Below are 22,495 nucleotides of genomic sequence, written 5' to 3'. Positions count from 1 at the left end.
ATTTTTAAGGCTGAGAGACTAGGTCAGACTGGTGTGTATAACTGTCTTTCAGATTAGATATAGGGTTTTTGTAACTAAAACATAGAAATAAATAATAAGGCTTTTTTGGGGGGGAGGATCAATTTTTTTGTTCATCTGAGAAATGCTGTCAAAGTTCTATTTCTCAAAGTTTGATGTGTGTGTGTGGGACTAGTCCACTCAGGGAAAGTGACATGCAGAAGGATACACAAAAGACTGATTTTGTGTAAAAAACCTTAATTGATGATGATGATGATGATGATAGAATTCACAGGAATCCAGCATTGCCCCCAGAACTTAGTTTGAGCTTTAGTATCTGAAGTTAGGAATAGCAATGAAACATTTCTGAATTGGGTAGCAATTTTCCTGCAGAAATTAGGGAACTGAACTTCTGATCTTCACAGCACTACATTTGTGGTAATTATATGCATACACTTCCTGTTTTAGTGAGGAATGATGGAAACTTTGTTAAGAGAAAATGAAAGAGACGAGGTAGCCCTTGAAATCCTTTATATTGTTGTCTTTGTAGTTTGACTGGCTGTTTTTTTAATTCATCAATCATGATGCCATTAGATCCCCAGAGTGTCTCATCTATATGAGGCACTGAGATGTAAACTACAACAAGACACATTGACTGTCTCTTAGATGTCTCTTAGATTTCTATGGTGCAAGATGGTGTATTAATTAGTTAACTAAATGAAATGTAAGTTAGCATCTATTTTAATTAGGTAAAATAACTGTGTTGTAGCTCAGTATCGAGAGAAATGACTGAGAGCTTCCAGATCTCATGTTGACAAAAAACCTGCATCAGTCAACAACATTATGCAAGTTTAAGTGCCACAAACAGAAAAAGGGACAGAATTGGCATCCACTATAAAGACACTTGCATGCCCACACTCTTAGGCCTCAAAAAGGATCTGAGGGTGGCCAATTAACAAATGAGCATAGAAGAGAAAAAATATGGGACAGCAGGGTTTTCAGACCTTTTTTAGCTCAGGAAACAAAAGTGCAAGAAAAGAGCTTGTCAACTTTATAACAGAGTATTACCATTAGAAAAGGTAAGTAATTTTGTCCAGGAATTCTTCTCAGAAGCAAAAATAGTAGTTTCCAGGAGTCCTGAGCAAGGATGAAATGCAAAGATCATGAACAGTTTTAAAATATTTACTTTTTACCCATATGTATTAATAAAATAATAATATTAGCACATCAAAACTTAGGGAATAAGGTGTAGCAAAAATCTTATCTTTTTGTTCTGTAATTTGCAGTTTATAAGCCATTCTTTATTGTCTTCTGCATCAGATACTGGAAAATGGAACAGCTAGAACTAAAATGTGGTTTTAAACAGTCACCGTGTAGAAGTACCAAAGCTTAGGTAATTGTTGAGCACCAGAAAACACTTTCTCACATCTGTGATGGAAATCTTCCCTCGGGATGTGGATGTGACTGACTGTAGGAAATTTTCCTTCTTCAGTTGTATACGTATAGATGGACCAAGGCAGGTTGGTCCATAAGTTGCCCCTGTATTGTCTCAGGCATTTACAGAGGTTAATCAATATCAACATCACAAAACTGAGATGTAAATCTAAATAACTGGAAGAAACATTTATTTCCAAATAGAGGTGGCTTCCAAAAGTAGAGTTTTGATCACCTCAGTCTCAAGTTGGAAAAATTCAGATTTTTCTGCTTCTTACCTAGTTTGGGTTTTTTTTTGCTTTTGTTTTGCTTGACATCCTTTTTCATACTGCCAGAGCACAGAAGTATGTTTTAGAAAATGAAAACATTCCATTTTGAGAAGGGATTTTCAGCCAAAATTAAAAGGAGGACGTCTCTCCTGTTTGTTTTAATATGAATGGAGCTGTCAAGTTTGTTTTATTTCCCTTTTCTGCAAAATAGATAAAATATATTTCTCAGTGTTCTACATGTATTTGAAATGTGACTTACACCCAGTTGCTAATATTATTTTTCCAGGTACCTGAAAATGATGAATTGTTTGTTGTTCATCTGAAGAGCGTGGAGGGAGGGGCTGAAATCAACAACACAAAAAATTCTGTTCAGATTATTATTAAGAAAAATGACAGTCCTGTACATTTTGTTCAGAGTGCTTATATGGTGCCTGAGGAAGATGATGTGATAAAAATTCAAGTGGTTCGTGGTAAGGATGTCAGTGGAAAATTAATTGGACCTGATGAGCATGAAGTCTCTGTCAGTTACGCCATCATAACTGGGGATACAACAGCACACGCACAGCTTAACGTAGACTTCCTAGATCTACAGCCAAATACAACTATTGTTTTCCCACCCCTAGTTCATGAAATGTATTTGAAATTTAAGATCCTTGATGATGCCATACCAGAAATTGCTGAGACCTTTCAGATTATGCTTCTTAAGGACACTTTGCAGGGAGATGCTGTTTTGGTTAGTCCTTCTGTTGTTCATGTCACCATCCAACCGAATGATAAACCCTATGGAGTACTATCAATCAACAGTATCCTGTTTGTTCAGGCTGTTACCATTGATGAAGACCAAATTTCAAGGTACTGAAGAACTTGAAATTTATTATCTAGTCAGTATTTACTATCTAGTATCTAGTAATTGTAAAATCACTACTGAATATATAATGTAGTAATCTCTTAGCATGTTTTTCTTATCAACTATGTCTACAACAGTTTCAAGAAAGTGGGAGAGTCTAATGATGCAGGAAGTATTTTAATATTTAAGAACTGTGTGGAAAAACTGTAAATATTTAATCACATTATCAAAAAAACGAAAAACCCCAAATCTCAAGGCAGGATTAATGAAGTCATGATGCTGAAATACACCACTTCATACAAGTGGGAAATAGATTTCTGGCTTTCTTCCCTGGTAAATCTTTGTAGTTACTATATATAAAATAAATCTCTGGTTTAATTTAAAAATAATAATAAAAAAATAATAATGAAGCATCTCCCATGAAATATTTCACCTTAAACATAAAAAAAGTTAACTATATGTAATTGTACAGAGAGATTAAAATCAAGGTTCCCTACAAATTTTACAGGCAGGACTGATACACAGTATTGACAGTCTTAATAGAAATGTCCATTGCTAGCTACTGATGCTAGTTCATTTCCAGAAAAATGTGTAATGGTTCAAGCTACCATACTAAGAACAATAGGGACAGAGTCTGTTATAGTGTGTGGAGTCCAGTGCTTCAGTATTCCTCTTTCTTTCTTATACACAACAAATAAATCTTGCTGCTTGAATTTTTCTGAGTCATGATTCCTGGACTTTTTATTGTAATCATGTGCTTATGAGACACAGGAAACATGGTATTTCCAATATCATAAGTATTGTTAACTTAATATTTCAGTATAGAGGCAAATAGTTAATTCTTAATAATTATTTAAGTGTTTGTGCCTGACAGCTGTATTTTGATACAGTTTCTGTGGTGTAGAAGTATTATGTAAATGGTGTAGAAAGTAAATAGTAAAATGTTTGCTGAAATTTGGCGCATATTTCTTGAGAGAAATGTAAAACATGACAAGTCTCCACTTTTGTATCTTTCTTGCTGTAAACAAAATAAGTTCTAACAAATACATTTAGACACATTACAGAAAATAAGCACTCAAAGAAAAGTCTTACATGTGTGTCATGATTTCACAAACTTTAAGCCCTGAGTCAAAGGTCAGTTTCAACAGTTAAGGGTTTTTCCACTGAAGTCAGTGTAAATCTTCCACAGAGTTGAAATAAGCAAGACAATGTTAATAATAATTTCATATTGAGGGTTTTTATTTTCATTCGAAACTGTAGGTTTGAAGGGATCACAATTGTCAGAAATGGTGGAACACATGGAAATGTTTCTGTTACCTGGGTTATAATCCGAAATAGCAGTGATCCCTCACCTGTGACTGCAGACCTCATCCCAGCGACCGGGGAGATATGTTTTCATCAAGGACAGATGCTGATGACACTGCCTCTGACCATTATTGATGATGATATACCAGAAGAAGCAGAGCCCTATCTTCTCAAACTCTTACCTGATACTATACAGGGAGGTGCAGAAGTCAGTGAACCATCTGAGGTAAGTTTACTTTTAGTATTCTTTTGGTGGATGTAATAATAGGTAATAATTAGGGGCTTTATGAGTTTCGATGACATTGATTGACTGGCTAAACTGGATGAACAGCTTGGGCTTGAATATAAATCAAGCAAATTAATCCTGAGTATAATCTTAGTATATAGAGACATGTCCAAAATATTTGGCTTAGTGTAATATACAAAGCCAGACATTTTTAATATGGTAGCATTCAGTTTAGGTTATTCACAACGTATGTAGCATTGCATAAATGCTGTCTTGAGTAACTGCTTGCTTAAGGAAGGCAGGAAAGTTATTTTCACTTGCTCGTTTGCTCTCTTAATGATTATTGGAATGTTTTGCACAGGGTAACAGATTCAAGAGGAGGGCTCGATGATTAAGACTGTAACCTCTGAACTTTTAAATAAAGGGTGGCTAGCATTGCTGGCAGTTATGTGACTCAAGTCCCTACTGTGTTTTTCTTAAAAATGGTTAGAATTGACTTGGTGAATGAAATTAATTTTGTTCACAAACTGAAACATTTTAAAATTACCTGCTTTAGCTGCTGAGACAAAAAATCAGTTAGTCCGAGCTCATTCTGGCACATGGGTGATGCATGGTGAGAAAGTTGCCAGTGTCAGTGTTGTGCTGCCTATGTACAAAGGACACTTTGAGGCTGTCAGTCTGATTTCTTCCTTGAGTGCCAATTCACTAAGGAGAAAAATGTACAGTGACAGTCAGGACATGTTTCCACAAAAGCATGAGAACTGTGGTACAGGGTCACTGTAGCACAGAGTAAGTGATGCTGTTTTCTGTTTTGCAGCTTCTGTTTTACATTCAGGACAGTGATGATGTCTATGGCCTAGTAAAATTTTATCCTTTGGAGGACCAGAAGATTGAAAGTAAACCAACAGGACGCTTTTTATCCTTGAGTTTTGCAAGGGAAGGAGGAACAGTTGGAGATGTGCAGCTGGTTTACACTGTATTGTATATTCCAGCTGGAGCTCTGGATCCTGAAAGAGCAAAAGATGGCATTCTAAATATGTCTAGAAGAAGCATTCTTATGTTTCCAGAAGGAAAAACACAAGATATTTTAAATATACCAATAAGAAATGATGCATTTCTTCAAAATGGTGCTCATTTCCTTGTACAGGTACACTTGTGCTTTGCAGTGTTTTTTTAGTAGTTAATTTAGTAGTGTTTCCCTCACACCTTTCCTTTTAATTGAATTAAAACATATGTTGAGGGGAAAACAAAACAAAACAGCAAAACAAAACAGCAAAGAAAACTTGTTTAGTGACATCTTCCAGAAATATGGCATAAAGGGCTCTATTCCTAATAATTATTTACTAACTACACAGTTTTTAAAAAATAGACTTTTGTAATAGGATTCAGGTATTAATAATGGAATTTAACAAAAAATCAATGTTGGAGAAGGCAATAACCTTTTGAGGTATGTTTCTTTGTCTACCTCTTGGCTTTCAGTTTTACAAAATCAAGGTTCTTAAAGTTGAATCAAAAAAGCATGACAAAAGGTCAGAAATTACGTGTAAGAAAATATAAATTAAAAATAGTCTAAACATGTATTATTATTCATTTTTCTATTAGTGTGGTGGGGGAACCTAAAAAAGGTTTTTTTTCCAATTTTCTTTCTGTCATGTTCCTTGCTGCCCTTTAGGGTTTTTCCTCTCTTTTTTTCTATCTACATTTGTAAGAAGGGAACTTCTGTCATTGCTAATCAAAACACTCTAGAATAAAATCACTAAAATTGTGGTTTTGGCAGAGAACTGGATTTTTAGCAAAAATACTTAAAGAAGTTCCACTTTCCAATGAGAGCCTTCCTTTTTTACTGTTTGCTTACATTTTAGCAAGCTATTGTTCAGATATGCATCTGTGGAAGATTCTAGGCATTATTGCTGGTATTATGATTATTTTTCATTTGCAATTTAAAACTCCCCCATAATCTGTGCTGCCTGTGATTTACTCTGGTCATCTGGGATGAAGAGCTCAGGTAGTGATCCTGATACACAGAAAAAGGGATGACATGGCACATCCAAAGCCCAAATCAGATTGTCATTTCTTAGTGCCCTTAAATTTTATAATTTTATGTCCTATCCCTTTAGTGATTTCAAAGATATTAATGTTAAATCCATAGAATTAAAATCTGACATGCTTTGTCTTTAACTTGCAGTCTACAAAAGACATTTTAATTACTTCTGGGACCTTGAAAAAATTTCTTCCCTCCACCTTTTCACATGCTCTTAAGAAAGAAAAAATACTGTCAGAATTACATTCTTATTTTACTAGTATGCAATTTTTGGCACTCAGAAGGGAATTATATTCTAGAATACTAGAATGGGTTAGTATGTTTAGCATCCACAGAAGATCTGAAATATCTACAGAAGAACTGAAATCTCTAATTCCAAGGCCCTTGTAAATGATGCATTATAAATAGCACTTCAGGGTGGACTGTGGATGAGAAACATGCAATAAGTATTTCAGAACCCAGGCACTTTGTACAGCTTTTAAAACTGCAGATTCCAAGGAGGTGGGGTGGGGGGGGGGGTGCAGAAGGGGTGAATATTCTGTGCTTTCTCCATGAACCATAAAAAATCTTTTTGTTTGAATAAACAAAATCAGAGCAGCTTTCCAGCCTAGAAAATTTGTTTAGAAACTCATCGAGAAGGAAGAAAAATGCTCCTATTTATCACTATGACAATCCTTCTACATTGTGATTGACCAATAATCTCAGTGAACATGTTTAGAATGAGAAGATTACAGAGTTTGTACTAGGCATAATAAAGGATCAACTCAGGAATCAGGGGAGGAGGAATGGAGGAGGAAATGAAGCTTAAACACAGCTATAGAATGGAGAGAGGAACTGGAAAAGTGAGATTAACATTCTTCAGTGACATCTTTAATTAAACAGCCTGCTGTAGTCTGAGGTGCAGCTTTTGCTAGGGTTGGGAAAATTAACTAATTTAATAAACTACTTGTCATTGTTATTCAATTCACATTGTATTCCTTTTTTCCTCATGCGCTGATCTGCTTTAAAAGCAAACACTGAATTAAAAAGAAGTTTCTTTGTTCTTCATTAATTTAGTCTCAAAGTTACCCTCCATCATCAGAAGCATTCAACAAAGTGACTTGTTTCAGTGTAGCATTTCAGAAACTTTACTGAGCTGTTAATTGCAAGATCAGAGCTCACTCTAAAAGAAAGCTTAGAAAATAAGTGATACAAATAGTCCCACCTCTGTTCCTCAGACTCAATAACTAGTTGGTGTAGTTAATTATCAATTACTGAATACAGCATTTGTAACACAGTTCCATCTATAAGATATGCACAAATATTTATATTTTTTATATTATTAAAGCAGTGATATGGCCCAAGTATTGATACAGATTGGTTTTAAGAATTGAAAGGCTTTTAAACTCATCAGATGAAACAGTCATTCACAGTCTCTACATCAGTTTCAATCAGGCCTCTTGCCCCACCTCTGATGAAACCTTACTGTATGATAACATCTGGTAACTCCAAACAAAATATTTCCTTGTGCAAGTTAGAGGTGGTTGTCTTTGGGGGTTCATGTCCCAGTGAAATGTTTGCAGAAGTATACGGAAACATGTATTGTAATGGTGCATGAAGAAAGAATCATGTGGTATAAATTATATTGGAAATAAGTTTTAACAGGCAATCCTGCTGGCCTTACTGTATCAGTACTGCTGCAGGGTTTAGTGAGTGTAAGTCCCATTCAAAGAAAAGGTGAATATTTTTCTGTTCCTGGTAACACAAGAGGAGACTACCTGCTATACTGATTTTCACTTTGGGGTGCAATTCTAATGTATTAGTTGTTATAAACAGAGAAGTCCTTAAAGCTTATGAGAGAGGAAAGAACATTGGATTGTTCTCTGGCTTCGTCACAGGCTGTAATTTATTGTGGTTCCAATGACTTCAGCAGATTTTTATCAATGCATGGCACTAAAAATGAAGTTGGAGCCACTTGTCAAATCAATACTGTTATTCATAGGTCTAGTATTGAATTGGCCAATCTATATGGTTCTCCTTCTGCATACACAAGCATGACTTGTCTACACAACAAGGAGCAATGCCATTCCACTGGCAAAGCTCAGTGGTATCCACTTAATTTCTTTAACACATCTACTCACACATTTTTGTAACAGCAGTGTTGCCAGTAAGAGAAATTTGTTCCCTGCAAATGAACCTCACTCTGAAATATCAGAATTGTTCTGACTTGGCACTAAGGCTTTATTTTTTTTAATTTATTTTATTTTTTTTTTACTTACAGCTGGAAAAAGTTGAGCTGGTGAATAGAATTCCTCTGATCCCACCTCTAAGTCCTAGATTAGGTGAGATTCGAAATATTTCTCTCAGGATTACTCCAGATATTGCAAATGGAGAAATAGGCTTTACTAGCAATCTTCCAATTATTATTTCTGAGCCAGAAGATTCTTCTGCTACAGTGGTAAGTAAAACTTTTTACGTTGTCCCTTACAATGGAAAATTTAGTCAGAGAAATGCTATATTCAGCATAACATATGCAAGTTAATGTGAAGAAAATCCTTCCTCTAAATTCTGCCTGATCTCAAATATTCCCTTGCTTTTTAAAAAAAAGAAAAACACAACAAAAAACCTAGAAAAAACCCCACAAAAATAAAGAAAAAAAAAAAAGACAAAAAAGTGCTTGTAAAACTAAGGCCTGAAATAATGTGTTAGTCATAATCAGAAAAATGAGGTTGATCTCGGCTTTTTCTGTAAGCATAAAAAACCAATTGTTCCTTGATGCTCATGCAGGACATGCTCATGCTGCAGACAGTTTTAATCTGTCACCAAATGCAAAGTTGCTATGTAAAGTAGGACTGATACCAGCCGGTGCTTTCATGGAAATATCTGTGCATATTAACAGTTGACTGACTTATATGACAATATATTTTTTTTGCTCACTGGGTACATATTCCAACAATTGTGCTTTTTTTGGTTTCTGAGAACACAAAGAAGCATTTTCAAAAGCATTACCATCCATATGTGTGCCTTAGTCTTGACCAGAGAAACTTTATTTATTTATTTTTTCATACAATTTCACTTTTTCCGCTGGCTGTCTTCACTGAAATCTTCCTACAAATTTTGAATCAGATAATTTGTTTCTCATTGTCAAATTAAAACTTAATCACTATAAGCAGAGTACAAGTTAGACTGTACTGTAAGAACCAGCATAAAATGATGGTAGTTATACTAAAAATCTATGCTGTGTCTTGAAGGTATGGACACTAATGAAATCAATCACACAAGGCTTTTTGTGTTTATGGTTGCTTAGTGATTTGTGATCCAAATAATCTGTCATCTCCTAAGTGTGTAAGTGAGCAAGAGTTAAAAGGATTCAATATATATAGCCCATATTATCACTGATACACCATCTTTGATTTCATATCATATAAGCAGGTGTGAGTAAAAAAGAAAGCTGAACATTTTGAGGATCATTACTAGTTTGCAAAGGAGGATATGGTTTTTCATCTAGTTTTACAAGTCAGAACAGATTTATGTGTTTTGTAGGTTCCGATTGCATTGCATCGAGATGGGACTGATGGCCAAGCCACTGTGTTTTGGAGTTTGAAACCCTTTGGGGTCAATCAGAGGGCAGTAACACATGATGATATAAGTCCTTTTAATGGCTCCGTTGTTTTCTTATCGGGGGAAAGTGAAACTACAATCAACATTACTGTTAAAGCTGATGATGTACCAGAGATGAACGAAACTGTGTTGTTAACTTTGGACAGGTATTGAACACTAATCTCACTTCCTATGTATCAGTTGTAATAGTCAATTTAAATACAACAAATCAGCACAATATTAATTAGTAGGTACTGCCTGTATTTTTTTTATAAATGCCTGAAGTCCCAGTAGGCTCTTGGATCAGCCTGTGGTATGCATCCTTCTTTGAGTGAAGATCAATGGAAAAGAACCCCATGTTATATTGGTTATCTAATGCCTTAACTTTGTTTATATTTTGATGGAACTAATGTATGCTATTTAGAAAGTCCTTTCAGCTTTGATCTTTAGCGATAACTCTTAGTTATAATATGTATCTTTCTAGAAAAAATAGTGAAGTAATTGGGAAACCTATAGTAAAGAGTAGAAAGCAATGCGTAACTGTATTTATGTCAGAAAAAGGTTTATAGGTAGAGTGTTGAAGAATTAGATCAGCTTATTCTTATTTTAATCTGCAATTCCAGTATTGCTTGCTCTTGCTAATTAGATACTTCATCACAACCCCTGGCTGGTCTTTGTGCTACAAAGAGTACTGTGGTGTTCCTGCAGCACGGTGTTGTTCAAGACAAAAGCAAATGGAGACTACTGTGAACAGTTCTCCGCTTTCCAGGTTCATCCCAAGGAGTTCATTAGTGTCTCCGGCACAAAGAGGGAAGCTAAGATGAGAAATTATGATGGAAGTTGTGAAGAAGTCATGTAAGGTGGCCAAAACATGGGAATGGAAGGGTAGGAAACAAGTATGTAGATTGAGGAAGTGGAAGGTGTAAACGGTTAACTTTTTAAGTTCTGACAGCTCTGGAGGTGTGTGTAACTACAGCTTTCTGCCATTTAATCTGAGTAGAAGCCCTAGGCTGTGCCTTGAAAATGCAGTGGAGATTGAACTGGCAGCTGAACAAACGTAACCACTGTTCTGCTTTTACTAGGTGTGGTGGGACTAAAGTAGGTTCTGCTGATTGTGAAGTAGCTGGTAAAAACTGTGCCAGCAGTAAGCAGCTTTCCCACACTTGACAAGGTCAGAGAGTGAAGTGAGGAACAGGTGGTCTGCCCTGGAAAAATAAGTAAGCAAGGAGGGGATAAAATCTGAACTTTTCTGTAGACCTGGATAGTGTCCCTCAAGGCTTTGAGTGAAATTTGGCAACTTTAACATAAGCAGAAGCCAAGAATGAAATGACAGCAAAGATCATCCTTTCAGTGCTGGAGATGACTCTACAAATCAGGGTTGGAGGATACTGGCAGGGTTGTGTGTGTAAGCTTGTGGTATTGCTTTCTACATAGTTTGTATTTTCTGGATGAACAGAAGATTTCAGTTTCCAAGGCTGGCAGCCAGCACATCACAGCAGTAGTGAATTAGCATGAAGACAAAGATGCACTGTGCTGTGGATGTGCTTGTACTGTTCTGTAAATTGTACCATAAGTCAGTAGGAAAATAAGGCCTGTGAGAACTGTAGACATAGAAATACATTCATAAGCATTCCATTTATTGCAATTAGTGCTAGCATGGATAAAATAATAAAAATAATTAGTTCTAACAAGGATGTATTATTTGCAGTTCTGTGATGTTGTTAGGGCAGTTCACATTTTAAACAAGCTTTGATTACATCCACAACTGTAAAAGAAACTGTCCAAGCCATTAAAGTGAGTATTTTCCTTCTTTGTTCTGCAGTCTGTCGGCTGTAGATATTAAAAATAACTCTAAAATACACCCACAAAATGGAGGCTAATGTGTATTGTGAAGAATATGCTTCTGAAGAAGACAGAGGAGTAATAAGGAAGCAAAACAATCCTGTACCTGCTGAATCTTCTTCATGTTTTCTTTTTTTAGGAGCAGCTTCAGGTTGAATGCCTGCCCATATCTGAATAGGCCTGAATTGAGACCAAACATAAATAAAGCCAGATGTCTGTAGTGCAGGCTTGGTCTTCTTGATGAATGTAGGTGGAACAGGCAATTTAAACTGTGTGTATGCTTTGCAAAAGCATATATAAGTGCTAGGGTTGTTCTTTTTACCTCGTAAGCGCAAATAGAAGCCAGTTTTATAAAAATCTGATTGTGGTTTTTGCTTTCTGCACAAGGTGTTCTCCTGATGGCCGGTGTCATCTCCTCAGTGAAGTGCAGGTACACAGCTGTTAGTCTGGCAGTTGGCACAAGCAGAGGGCCAGGGCCCCAGGGCCACATGGGTTGTGTTTGTACTCTTAAGTGAGTGGTGGTGAGGGTAAGAACTGGTGGATTTTGAGATCTGTGAACAGCAGTATACTGATGAATTCATTTTAATTTGTGAAAGTGATAATCTATGAACAGAAAACTGTTTAAACAGTCCTTATACTGAATTATTTATTTTTTTTTAAATCATGACTCATAGACTTTAGGATTTTGGAACAGATTAATGTACATATGTTATGACCTAGATCTCATTTATTTTATATAACAGAGCAAAATTGAAGCAATGTGGTGAGGGGATTTTTTTAGTTCTGGTAATTTATTCAGTGTAATACAGATTTCCACAGATGGAAATTCTGTCTCGAGCAGATTTAGAAACCAGATTTTTTAAGAAGTGCAAATGCAAAATGTAAGTTTGGCAGTTTCAGCATGAAATGTCTGGTACTTTTTTAACATCTTTGTGTTGAACGGATTACTTTGTGTCAAAAACTTAGAAAGTCATAGAAGATCCACCTAAAACATTGCATATTGTCTATGGTCCTTAATACAGGGCTTAAGTTTATATGCTGTGGGTTACTGTCTGTCCTGGCATACGCAGAAACACTAATAGACTGTGTTGGGTTGAGTTGGGATTTTCTCCTAACTTCTATGTCTAGTGTCTGTTTCAGAGCCATATCTATCAGGCAGTTTTTCTGTTCAGTACATGTGATGCTATAGGAATTACCTCTTTCAGTGTAAAACATTGGCTTTTTCTTTAGGATTTTGGTCAGAGGTTTTCTTGATCAGGGAAAAGTTATTTGGAAACAGTAGAAGAATGTTTAAATTAGTTCTCCTGGACACCTACTGCTAGCTCTTATTACTTTCCAAAATAATAACATCATATATCTCCTGCTATGAATAACAAAAATTTTAAAAGCCTTCAAAATAAAATAATCTGTGGATTAAACCTGGTGAGAAGGTGTTCTCTTTGATGAGAAGGACTGTGGAATTTATAATGTGGCAAATCCTACTTTTATACTGCTCTTTAAAGCTTGGTCCTGCCATTAATTAAATAACTAGATAATCCTGAAAAAAATTGGCAAAGGGGCAAACACTCACTGTGAATCTTGGAATAAAATTGAGGAACATTCCATAAGCAATCTGAGTTCACTTTTTCTGGGACAATCTGATATGAATTATGTTTGTTTAGAAAGTGTGTTTTGCATAGTAACAGCAATACACATTTACAGTAGCAATTCAGTTTCTCAGGTGCCTTTTAAAACATTCACTTTCTGCGAGTTTCCAACATTTCATCCAAAGCTACAAAATCCGTCCACACTGCATCCCTTAATATATTTTTTTCCAGTGCTATTTAGTTCATAATAACATTGAAATATCCAAATCGTTTCTAAAACTGTGTGTAAAGAAGTGCAAGAAACATTTGAATACTTCTTTTACTTGTCCTAATTAATATGTAGTTCTTGCTAAATAATAATTTAAGGGTTTTTAATAAGAAATGTAAAAAAAGAATTAGTCATTTTACATGAGATTGTCATATGGAATGTGGTTTTTTTACACCTGCTTCATCAAAGAAAAAACAAATCATTTAAGTTTTTATCCCTTGCATTAGCAACATAAGCATTGCCAAAGCTTATCTTTTGTGATAAAATGAAACTTCATTCCACAGACGGACATTTCACAGAAAAGGTAAGCTGAGGAGAAAGAAAGACAAGTGGCTTTCCTAGTGAGAGGGATCTCCTTGCTCCTCCTGGTGGAGTGCTCTTTAGCAGGAGCACCATGGCTAAGGAACTGTGTGCAAAGAGCTGTTTTAACTTTACTTTCATCATTACTTCTGGAAGCCCTCACCATGGCAAACCATGTGTTTTGGAAGTTCTGAATAGCTGTTTTGGTTTCATTTCCACACTGCTGCTCTAGGAATGCCCAATGAGGTGGTGTTACATGCCACAAAAAGTGAAACAGGACTAACTGTGCACTCCCTGGCAGTCTGGACATCTTTACTGTGTGATGAAAGGACTTTCCATGAACAGCATGTTGTCCTTGGTTGTTGTCAGGGAATGTAGCAGGAGCTGATGGCAAGTGGCCTGGGGACTGTGTGGTGGTTTATAGCCAGTCTGGTAATATGGCTGGTTGGGAAGGGACCCATCTCACTCAGCCCGGTGAGGTGGTATAAATAATTCACTCTTCTAGTTTACACCATCCCGTCTTTGCCTTATCTTTTCAAACTAAAAAGTTTGTCCCCATCTTTCCTATAGGCCCCCTTTAAGTATTGAAAGGCCAAAGGTATCAGATGGGGTCATGGTGGTGGTTCAGGTCTGTCCAGGAACACGTCAGGTTTAGGCCAGGTGATCGTCACTCTGCTCAGGCTCAGCCCAGCAATCACCAAGTATGTCCAAAGCAGGGACACAAATCCAAGCTTGAGCCAGGAGGTCTCGTACTGGGCTCTGATTCAGGGATGTCACAAGAATTTATACATAGGCGTGAGGGATCCTATCATGTACACCGTTTGTTGCTCATGTACCAGCAGCTCAGAGCTGGAAGCTTAAGCCTAGGTGCTTCTCTTCCATTTTTTACATAGGCTGTTTTGTGCCTTTTTTTAGTAGTGACCAACATGCACTCTGTCAGAACAGTGATAGCAATCTAGCCAGTCATGCAGAGAAACGTGGTCAGATCAATCAGTCAAACAATAAGTGTGTGACATGATCCTGATGTTGACAATGCGACTTGGGTGGAGAAACCTCCTGAACAATGGTTTTCTTTGGCACTGGATAGTCTGAACCTGGCTATCTGCTTTCTGAGCTGCCAATTCTCTAGATTCTGTTCTGACTTGCACTGTGACTACTTAAAAGCAATTAAGTATTGCCAGTATTCTCAGTTTTTTCAAAGAACACCCAGAGCTGCTCAAGATGCACACCTTGTGGTACTTGTGACAGTTTCATTCCTGCAGCTCTGCCAGGATGTGTCAAACCACAATATTAGTTTCTAGTGCTACTCACCAGTTCATCTTAACAGGCTTTTTTTTTGTCTGACTTGTGTTTGGTCTCATGCAGTGTAACTTCTTAAAGCTGAAAGAGATTTTATGTCTGACATGCCCTTTCACTTTCTGATGAATTATTAAGCCTTAACTATTTAGGCTTGTACAAACATCTCAAAAACTCACTTGACATAGTGGTTCATTTGTATTCTGTGTTATAAATTATATTACCAACAGCTTAGCAATGTGATTAAATTTTAGTATTACCAACTGTGGAATTTTCTCCTTGATCTTTTATTGTAATAATACTTTGATGGCTTTGGAACACTGTTGCATGTGTTTCTGAAGGAAGGGAGAGTGTCTCAATGTATAGTATTTAAAATCCAGACTCATTAGAAATCAAAGAGAAATTTCTATTAACTCTGATCTCCTGTTTGAAAGAATGTCTCTGCATGTGTATATTCTTTATTTTCTCAAACTTTTGAGTGAATTTATCTCTCTTGAATTGTGATGAGTTCTTTTTGACATTAGTGAAGTCAGAATTTCACTTCGTAAATGACGTGGTAATCTCTTTATTTTGATACAGGTTTTATATGTTATACATATTTATTTTAGATTAAAAAACAAAAAAAATACATGGTTGCCATTTCAGAATAATATTGGCCTTTCATCTGTCTTGATGTGGTAATTTTTTATAAGTGCTTGGCCAAAATGGAACAAGTTAAGAGATAAGCAAATACTCTTCTTATTTTTCTGGTTTTGTTTCCTGTAATTTTACATTGACATTTTATTTCGGTAAGCTGGTTAATTAAAAAATGGTCAAAAATAAAGTTTGATGGGATTTTGTACCGAAGTGGGGTTTCTTTGTGTATACCTGTCATAGCTCCCACTGTGCTCATCTGTTTTTATCGCTGCTTTGGCAGATAGATGAAATAACATATCATGGAGGAAAGTAGATCTGGTTTCTTTAAATGAAGGGCTGTCTATAAATGTGGGCTGCTGGTGCAGTGGCTGGCAGTAATTGAACTCCTGGAGGAGTGCTCTGTGGGGTGTACCATGAATGGGTCTTGACATGCTGAATTGGTCATGGGGTCATTTCTCCCAAGTGGGAACTTCCCACTTGCTGGCATTTGTCAACAGGAAAACGCCAAGCAAGTTGGGTTCCCATAAAATGAACATTATAAGCATTTGGAAAAGAAAAAGAAAGTTTTGTGCTGTTTGGGTTTCTTTTTATTAGAGTTACCATTATTATTATTATTCTTTTCTAAGATTAGTACCATTGAAAGCAAGTGGCACTTTCATTCCTTCCCCCATCCCCTTTCTTTCTGTCTTTCTTTCTCTGTTGACAGGGTAGAGACAGAAAGGTTTGTCGTGTACTTTGGGTAAGTGCAGTGAACTGTGGTTTGTTTTCAGTGAATCAATGCTTTGTTTAACAAGTGATTGGTTTGGACAGAACCCGTCTTTATCATTTCTTTTCCTCTCAGGAATCACATCTTCTGCATCTCCTCAGACAATGCATGCTTGGCCTTTGGTGTTTAATTTGATGGCATGGAGCTCTGGTTTGAAGACGTTTCTTTATGTAGGATCTGTGAATGATGAAAGTTATGAATGCATGGCTCAGTGTTTGATATTTGAGCTTTTGAGGAAATAATGGATGAGTTGTTTTAAACTGCCAGAAATACAATTTGCCCCAACTAAATGACTGCCTGCCTGGCATTACAGAGAAAAATTTCTGTGTGGTCAAAGATGAGTAGATATCTTGTTTTTGAGTAATCTACATTTAGTTTCTGTTAACACAAGTTGTCCTGTCTGCTGACATATTTTTTTAATGTGTAGTAAACATGATATGTTACTCTTTTAAATAGATATTTCCTGTTTTACATCTTATATCCTCCCTGCAGACTTTGCTATAAGATACATTGCTATTTATTTTTTCAAGTGTTGGCATTCCAGTTGTTTATGGAGTGTTTGTGGAAACAGTTCTGAGACTGATTTCAAATATTGGATACAATAAATTAGTTTTCATTCTACATGAAATAGTATTACCTGAAGCCTGGATTGTAGTACAGTGAAACCATAAAAATGTTTAGAGTGTGTTAGACCAAGAGTTCATTGAAATTTTCTTCCAGAAAACATGGAAAATACACAGGAATCTAAACATTTAACCATCATGTAATAAGCCATATCCAAACTGTTAGTTTGAAGGTGCATTCTTTTTGTATCTTCTAGTAATAGTTTTTTCTGGAATTTTTAATGTTATAAACTTAAAACAATGTCAATGAAATTGACCACATCTGAGGAAATGGATGCAAGAAATATGCAAGGTTTCCTTCTTTTGTCTGATATGGTTCATTGAGGTCCAGGATTAAGACCAAGATGGTGTAGCAGTAGCCCAGGGAGAGAAATACTCCATCAAGAGGATCTCTCTTTCATCTTTCCTGCACTGTTTTCATAATAGGATTTTAGGCAGCAGGTTTGTGAGCAAACGAGGAGAAAGGGAGTGAATCTGAGCTACTGAGAGTAGGTCCAACACTTAGAGCCAGACTGGGATCCTACATGTGGTGTCCATATCTTATTGAAGGCAGCTTAACACACACAAGAGGATCAAATTACAGTATTGAGGGGCATGCATCTTCCTATTTGTAGCAATTCTAGATTTTGCAGAAGAGGATACAAGTGTGTGGTTTTCAATGTAATTTCCATTGTTTAAGTGATTTTGGATTATTCCTTATGTTTTGATCATAACACAAAATAATACTGAATGGAACTCTAATGTTTTACTGCACAATTCTGTATCTTTTCCTGTGTGTTGTGTGCATGTGTGACTAAAAAAAACCCAGAATCATCAAATTAAAAAACTGATTGGAAAACAGAGTCAGAAGCAAGTTTTTTCTACAAATGGATAAAACATACAGGTGCCTCTTTCTTAGTTTATTTTATTCTTTGCAGGTAATTGTTTTAATATTTTATTGATAAAATTCATCAGTATTCTGATGTCTTTCACACAGTGATGGATTGTCCTGCTAAACAGAATTGTCGCTCAAAAAAACTTTCTTGCCTTCCTTAACCAGAGTCAGTGTGGAAAATCAAATACTGAAATCTGGGTTTACTACTCGTGAAATTACTATTTTGGAAAATGACGATCCCGGAGGAGTCTTTGAATTTTCTCCCTCTTCCAGAGGCCCCTTCAATATCAAGGTAACCACCTGAGTAATTTCTTCTAGTCATTAGGGATGACTAAATTTAAGCAGAGTGCTAGAAAAAAAGCTGGGTTTTCTTTTTCTTTGTTTGTTTTTTTTTGCAGGAAGGGGAATCTGTTGAACTGCAAATCATCCGCAGTCGGGGAAGTCTCGTCAGGCAGTTTCTACGCTACACTGTAGAACCAAGAGACAATAATGAGTTTTATGGAAGCACAGGAATCCTGGAGTTTAAGCCTGGTGAAAGAGAGATCAGACTTACTCTTCTAACAAGGATGGATGGCATTCCAGAGGTAAAAATTATGATTTTTCTCTCTTCAAATTATGTTCACAAGCATGCTAGTTTGTTACTTATTAAAATATATATCGGAGTGGAACAAGTGTGTAGTGGATTTTCTCTGGAGTGTCTTCCCAAACTGTATATATCTGGATAAATGGAAGGTGTCTTTGGGTTTAATTGTCCTCAGTGGGTTGTTTGGGTTTTTTTTCTGTGAATTTAAACAGTTCCACTTTGAATCCATGTAAGTTTTGAGCACCCATGACATTCTGTAGTGTAGAGCACCATTGATTAGTTGAACTATATGGGAGGAACCACCTCGTTTTTGTTCTTTTTCAAGTTTCAGTCAGAGGTCCCCAAGCTAATTTAGACTAATACTGGCCATATAGGTACATAGATGCAATACTTGTTTTAATGTTCCTTGAAGCATTACCTATGAGCTTTTTTCAAGAAATATATGAAGTACAAAGTCCCATTAGATTAGTAAAGCAAGTTGATAACTATTTTTTTTTTTTACTTAGCTTGCTGTCATTGGTTTTAAAATCTTTGCTTTCCCTGTTACAAAGCCAGAAATGTTAATAAATCTTATGGAAAAGACCACTTACTTCTCAGGGAGAATTACAAATATATTAGTACTCATGAACTGTTGCAATTCTAAGTTAAGTTCACAAAGTAAATCCTAGATCTTTAGAGAAGATGGTCCTATCCGAGACAGAAATCTCTAATTATTTCTTTGTTCTGGTGGCAATGTACAAACACATTGTGCATGTGGAACATGAGTGAGATTTCCTTTTTGTTCAAATTGTTATATATTTCTGCTCTGGATATTGGCCTGTTTGTTTTGGATGTGAACACTGACTATGGATTTTCTTCTGGCTATGTTTCACTCTTATAGCTGGATGAGATGTATTCTGTGGTACTCAGTGGCTACAGTGAAATGCCAGGCAAGACAGGGAATGCAACAAGGGTCAATATAACCATTTTGAAGAATGATGATCCACACGGTGTCATTGAGTTTCTACCTGATGAACTATCAGTAACAATAAAGGAAAGTAAAGGAGCAAACATCTATGCTGGTAATCATTTTTTATTAGTTACAGCTTTATCTTTTGTCTGCCCCTACAAGTCTTTTTTTCCCCATTTCACCTGATTAGGTCAATGTCTGACTCAAGTCTCCACTCAGGAGTTTCCAGAGTGGCACAGGGCCAGTAAGACAAGCAGTGGAGACTCAAGTTGAGGAGGATGGGCCTGGAAAGCCAGAGGGATCAATCCAGTAAAAAAATGGTTAGAGAATATGCCAGACAGGAGGGATAGAGTATTGATGTATGTGCAAAGTACAGCCTGAAGGTAGTAGCTGTTTGTGGAGCATGAAGAACAGAGTGCTATGTGACAGAAGAACAGAGCTAAATCTTTGTGTGGATGACTTCAATTTATCTGTTTCTATTCAAGTATTATACAGGAAAAAAACCAACAAATTTTAGCAAGTTTTAACTGCTTTAGTGGTCTATTTTTTTTTATTTCTTTTAGTCCTCTCACATAGTTTTGCAAGAAGTTAAATTGCTTTTTCTTTCTTTTAGCCTTGCTGACTTTTTCCTTTTTGACTTGTTCTATTCTTAAGATGCACACTGACTGTGTATGTTGGTTCTTTTTAGCTTCTTACAGAGTGTTAAGAAACCAAGGAAGCTATGGAAATGTTAGTGTGTCTTGGGTTGTTGACCCAGCATGTACCAATGACATCTATCCAGAACAAGGGGTTATTTTCTTTGATCATCTGGAGTTTTCAAAAAATATCACCATTTACTCACTGCCAGATGAGGTAAATATTTTAAAGTGTGTTTTGTGAGTATTTGGGACAAAGTCAGTTCTAAAACGTTACAATTTAAGAAAAAAGAAAAAATGTCTGTTTCTAGGATCCTGATAAAGATTTGTAAGAAAAATAAAAATATTTGGGTAAAACTGAGATTACTTTAGCAAATAATAAAACAATTTGAGAAGCCTTGCATTAAAAAAATCCAACCAAACAAAAAAAAGTTAGGAAAAAAAACCTAAAAAGTTAGAAAATAAGTGTAGTTGAATGTGGTTAAATTATAGAAAAGTTAATTTGAATGCAACATTTGTTTTGATAACAGGAATCCTAATTTCTATTTTTAATGCTGATACACTTGAAGCAATATAAGAAAGAATAAGAATAATTAATAGTAAATAAATAAAGCTGTACAAATAGACTGCATGTATCAGAAGTAGGAAACTGCAAGATAACTTTTGGGTCATCTGTATCACAGTAAAGGTGAGGGAACTTATTTACAAGGATTTTAAACTGATGATTGTTTCCATGTAATAGCATGAACTGTCATTTGTCATAGCTCCTGACAAACTTAAGGGTCAATATATGAAAAACTCAGAAAACTGCCTTTTTTAACTACCTCTGCTGTTCATTTTAATGCCTTCATTGTTTTGTATGCAAGAAATTAATTTTGTAATTCTTTCAGGTACCTGAAGAGATGGAACTATTCATCATCACCTTATTCAATGCTACAGGTGGAGCCAGATTGGGGAATATAACCAGTGCAATTTTGAAAATTTCAAGGAATGATGATCCCATTTACTTTTCAGGTTAGATATTAGTGTTTTAAAATGTAGGCTACATATACTACTACATATACTACATATATTACATAGACTTTGACAGACCAGATAATTGAGAAATCCTAATCCCAGTGGAGCTACTATAAAAACATTAATGTTTTGTTGTGTTGAATTTGTATTTGTTTAACCATTCTTTTTGTTGTTGCTGGGGTTGGCTATGTGGCTAAGCACAAAATTCTCTCGTACCCACAAATATTTCCATGCCTTTTATTACATATGCCTTCTGCTTTGATGGAGAGGAGAATCCTCTTGGGGAGAAAATAAGTCACGTGCAAGGGGCTCAAGCCTGAATCCCAGTGGATTTGTTGCTTCTGTGTTTTCAGATCCCCTGACAGTGCGTGTTGAAGAAGGGAGTGTGGCAAACTTTACTGTGCTACGGAATGGATCTGCTGATGTTGCTGTGTCTGTCCAGTATGTCACTGTTGATGGAGATGCAACCGCTGAAGAGGGAGACTTTGTTCCTAGTGGAAAAAGCAGCTTCATTTTGTTTGATGTTGGAGAGAGAGAGCAAAATTTATCTGTATATATTAATGATGATGATATCCCTGAAACTGATGAAATGTTTTATATCTTCCTTTTCAATTCTACAGGTAAATTTAATGATTTTTATGTATGTTTAGTAACTCGCCTATTTTATTTTTTTTCTTTGGCTTCAGTTTTTTTGTCACCTTGGACTGTGCAGTATATAAATACTTCAACATTTCTATACAATCACTGTGCACAATGGGTTTGGATTTTTATCATTGATATTTGTGATTGTGGTCAATGGGACAGAATGTAGTTGGATATCTGTGACTAGTGGAGTCCCTCAGGGATTGATACTGGGACCGGTGCTGTTCACTGTTTTCATCAAGGACCTGGATGAGGGAAGTTTGCTGATGACACCAAACTGGGAGTGGCTGACACACCAGAAGGCTGTGCTGCCATTCAGAGAGACCTGGACAGGCTGGAGAGCTGGGTGGGGAGAAACTTGGTGAAATTCAACAAGGGCAAGTGCAGAGTCTTGCATCTGGGGAAGAACAACCCCAGGTACCAGTACAGGTTGGGGGCTGAGCTGCTGGAGAGCTGGGTAGGAGAAATGGAGCTGGGGGTCCTGGTAGACAGGAGGATGAGCATGAGCCAGCAATGTGCCCTTGTGGCCAAGAAGGCCAGTGACATCCTGGGCTGCATTAGTAAGGGGGTGGTTAGTAGGTCAAGGGAGGTTCTCCTCCCCCTCTATTCTGCATTGGTGAGGCCACATCTGGAGTATTGTGTCCAGTTCTGGGCCCCTCAGTTCCAGAAGGACAGGGAACTGCTTGAAAGAGTCCAGGGCAGAGCCACAAAGATGAAGGGAGTGGAACATCTCCTTGCTGAGGAAAGGCTGAGGGAGCTGGGTCTCTTTAGCTTGGAGAA

At 36.5% G+C, this 22,495-nt stretch overlaps 1 protein-coding gene across 1 annotated transcript in view; it reads left to right on the top strand.

Moving 5' to 3' along the window:
- GPR98 (G protein-coupled receptor 98) overlaps positions 1 to 22,495 on the top strand; it is a 272,920-nt gene that overhangs the window by 7,410 nt on the left and 243,015 nt on the right. The window contains 11 exon segments of the mRNA XM_009997834.1: positions 1,987 to 2,552; positions 3,808 to 4,078; positions 4,896 to 5,225; positions 8,380 to 8,556; positions 9,642 to 9,865; positions 18,055 to 18,181; positions 18,288 to 18,473; positions 19,353 to 19,533; positions 20,110 to 20,273; positions 20,947 to 21,070; positions 21,427 to 21,693. Coding sequence (XP_009996136.1) covers positions 1,987 to 2,552; positions 3,808 to 4,078; positions 4,896 to 5,225; positions 8,380 to 8,556; positions 9,642 to 9,865; positions 18,055 to 18,181; positions 18,288 to 18,473; positions 19,353 to 19,533; positions 20,110 to 20,273; positions 20,947 to 21,070; positions 21,427 to 21,693 — 2,617 coding nt within the window.

Source organism: Chaetura pelagica, unplaced genomic scaffold (genome assembly GCF_000747805.2).
Source record: "Chaetura pelagica isolate M959 unplaced genomic scaffold, ChaPel_1.0 scaffold84, whole genome shotgun sequence".
Lineage (NCBI taxonomy): Eukaryota > Metazoa > Chordata > Aves > Apodiformes > Apodidae > Chaetura > Chaetura pelagica.
The sequence above is the reverse complement of the archived record's forward strand: the minus strand, read 5'-3'. Positions and strand labels throughout refer to the sequence as shown.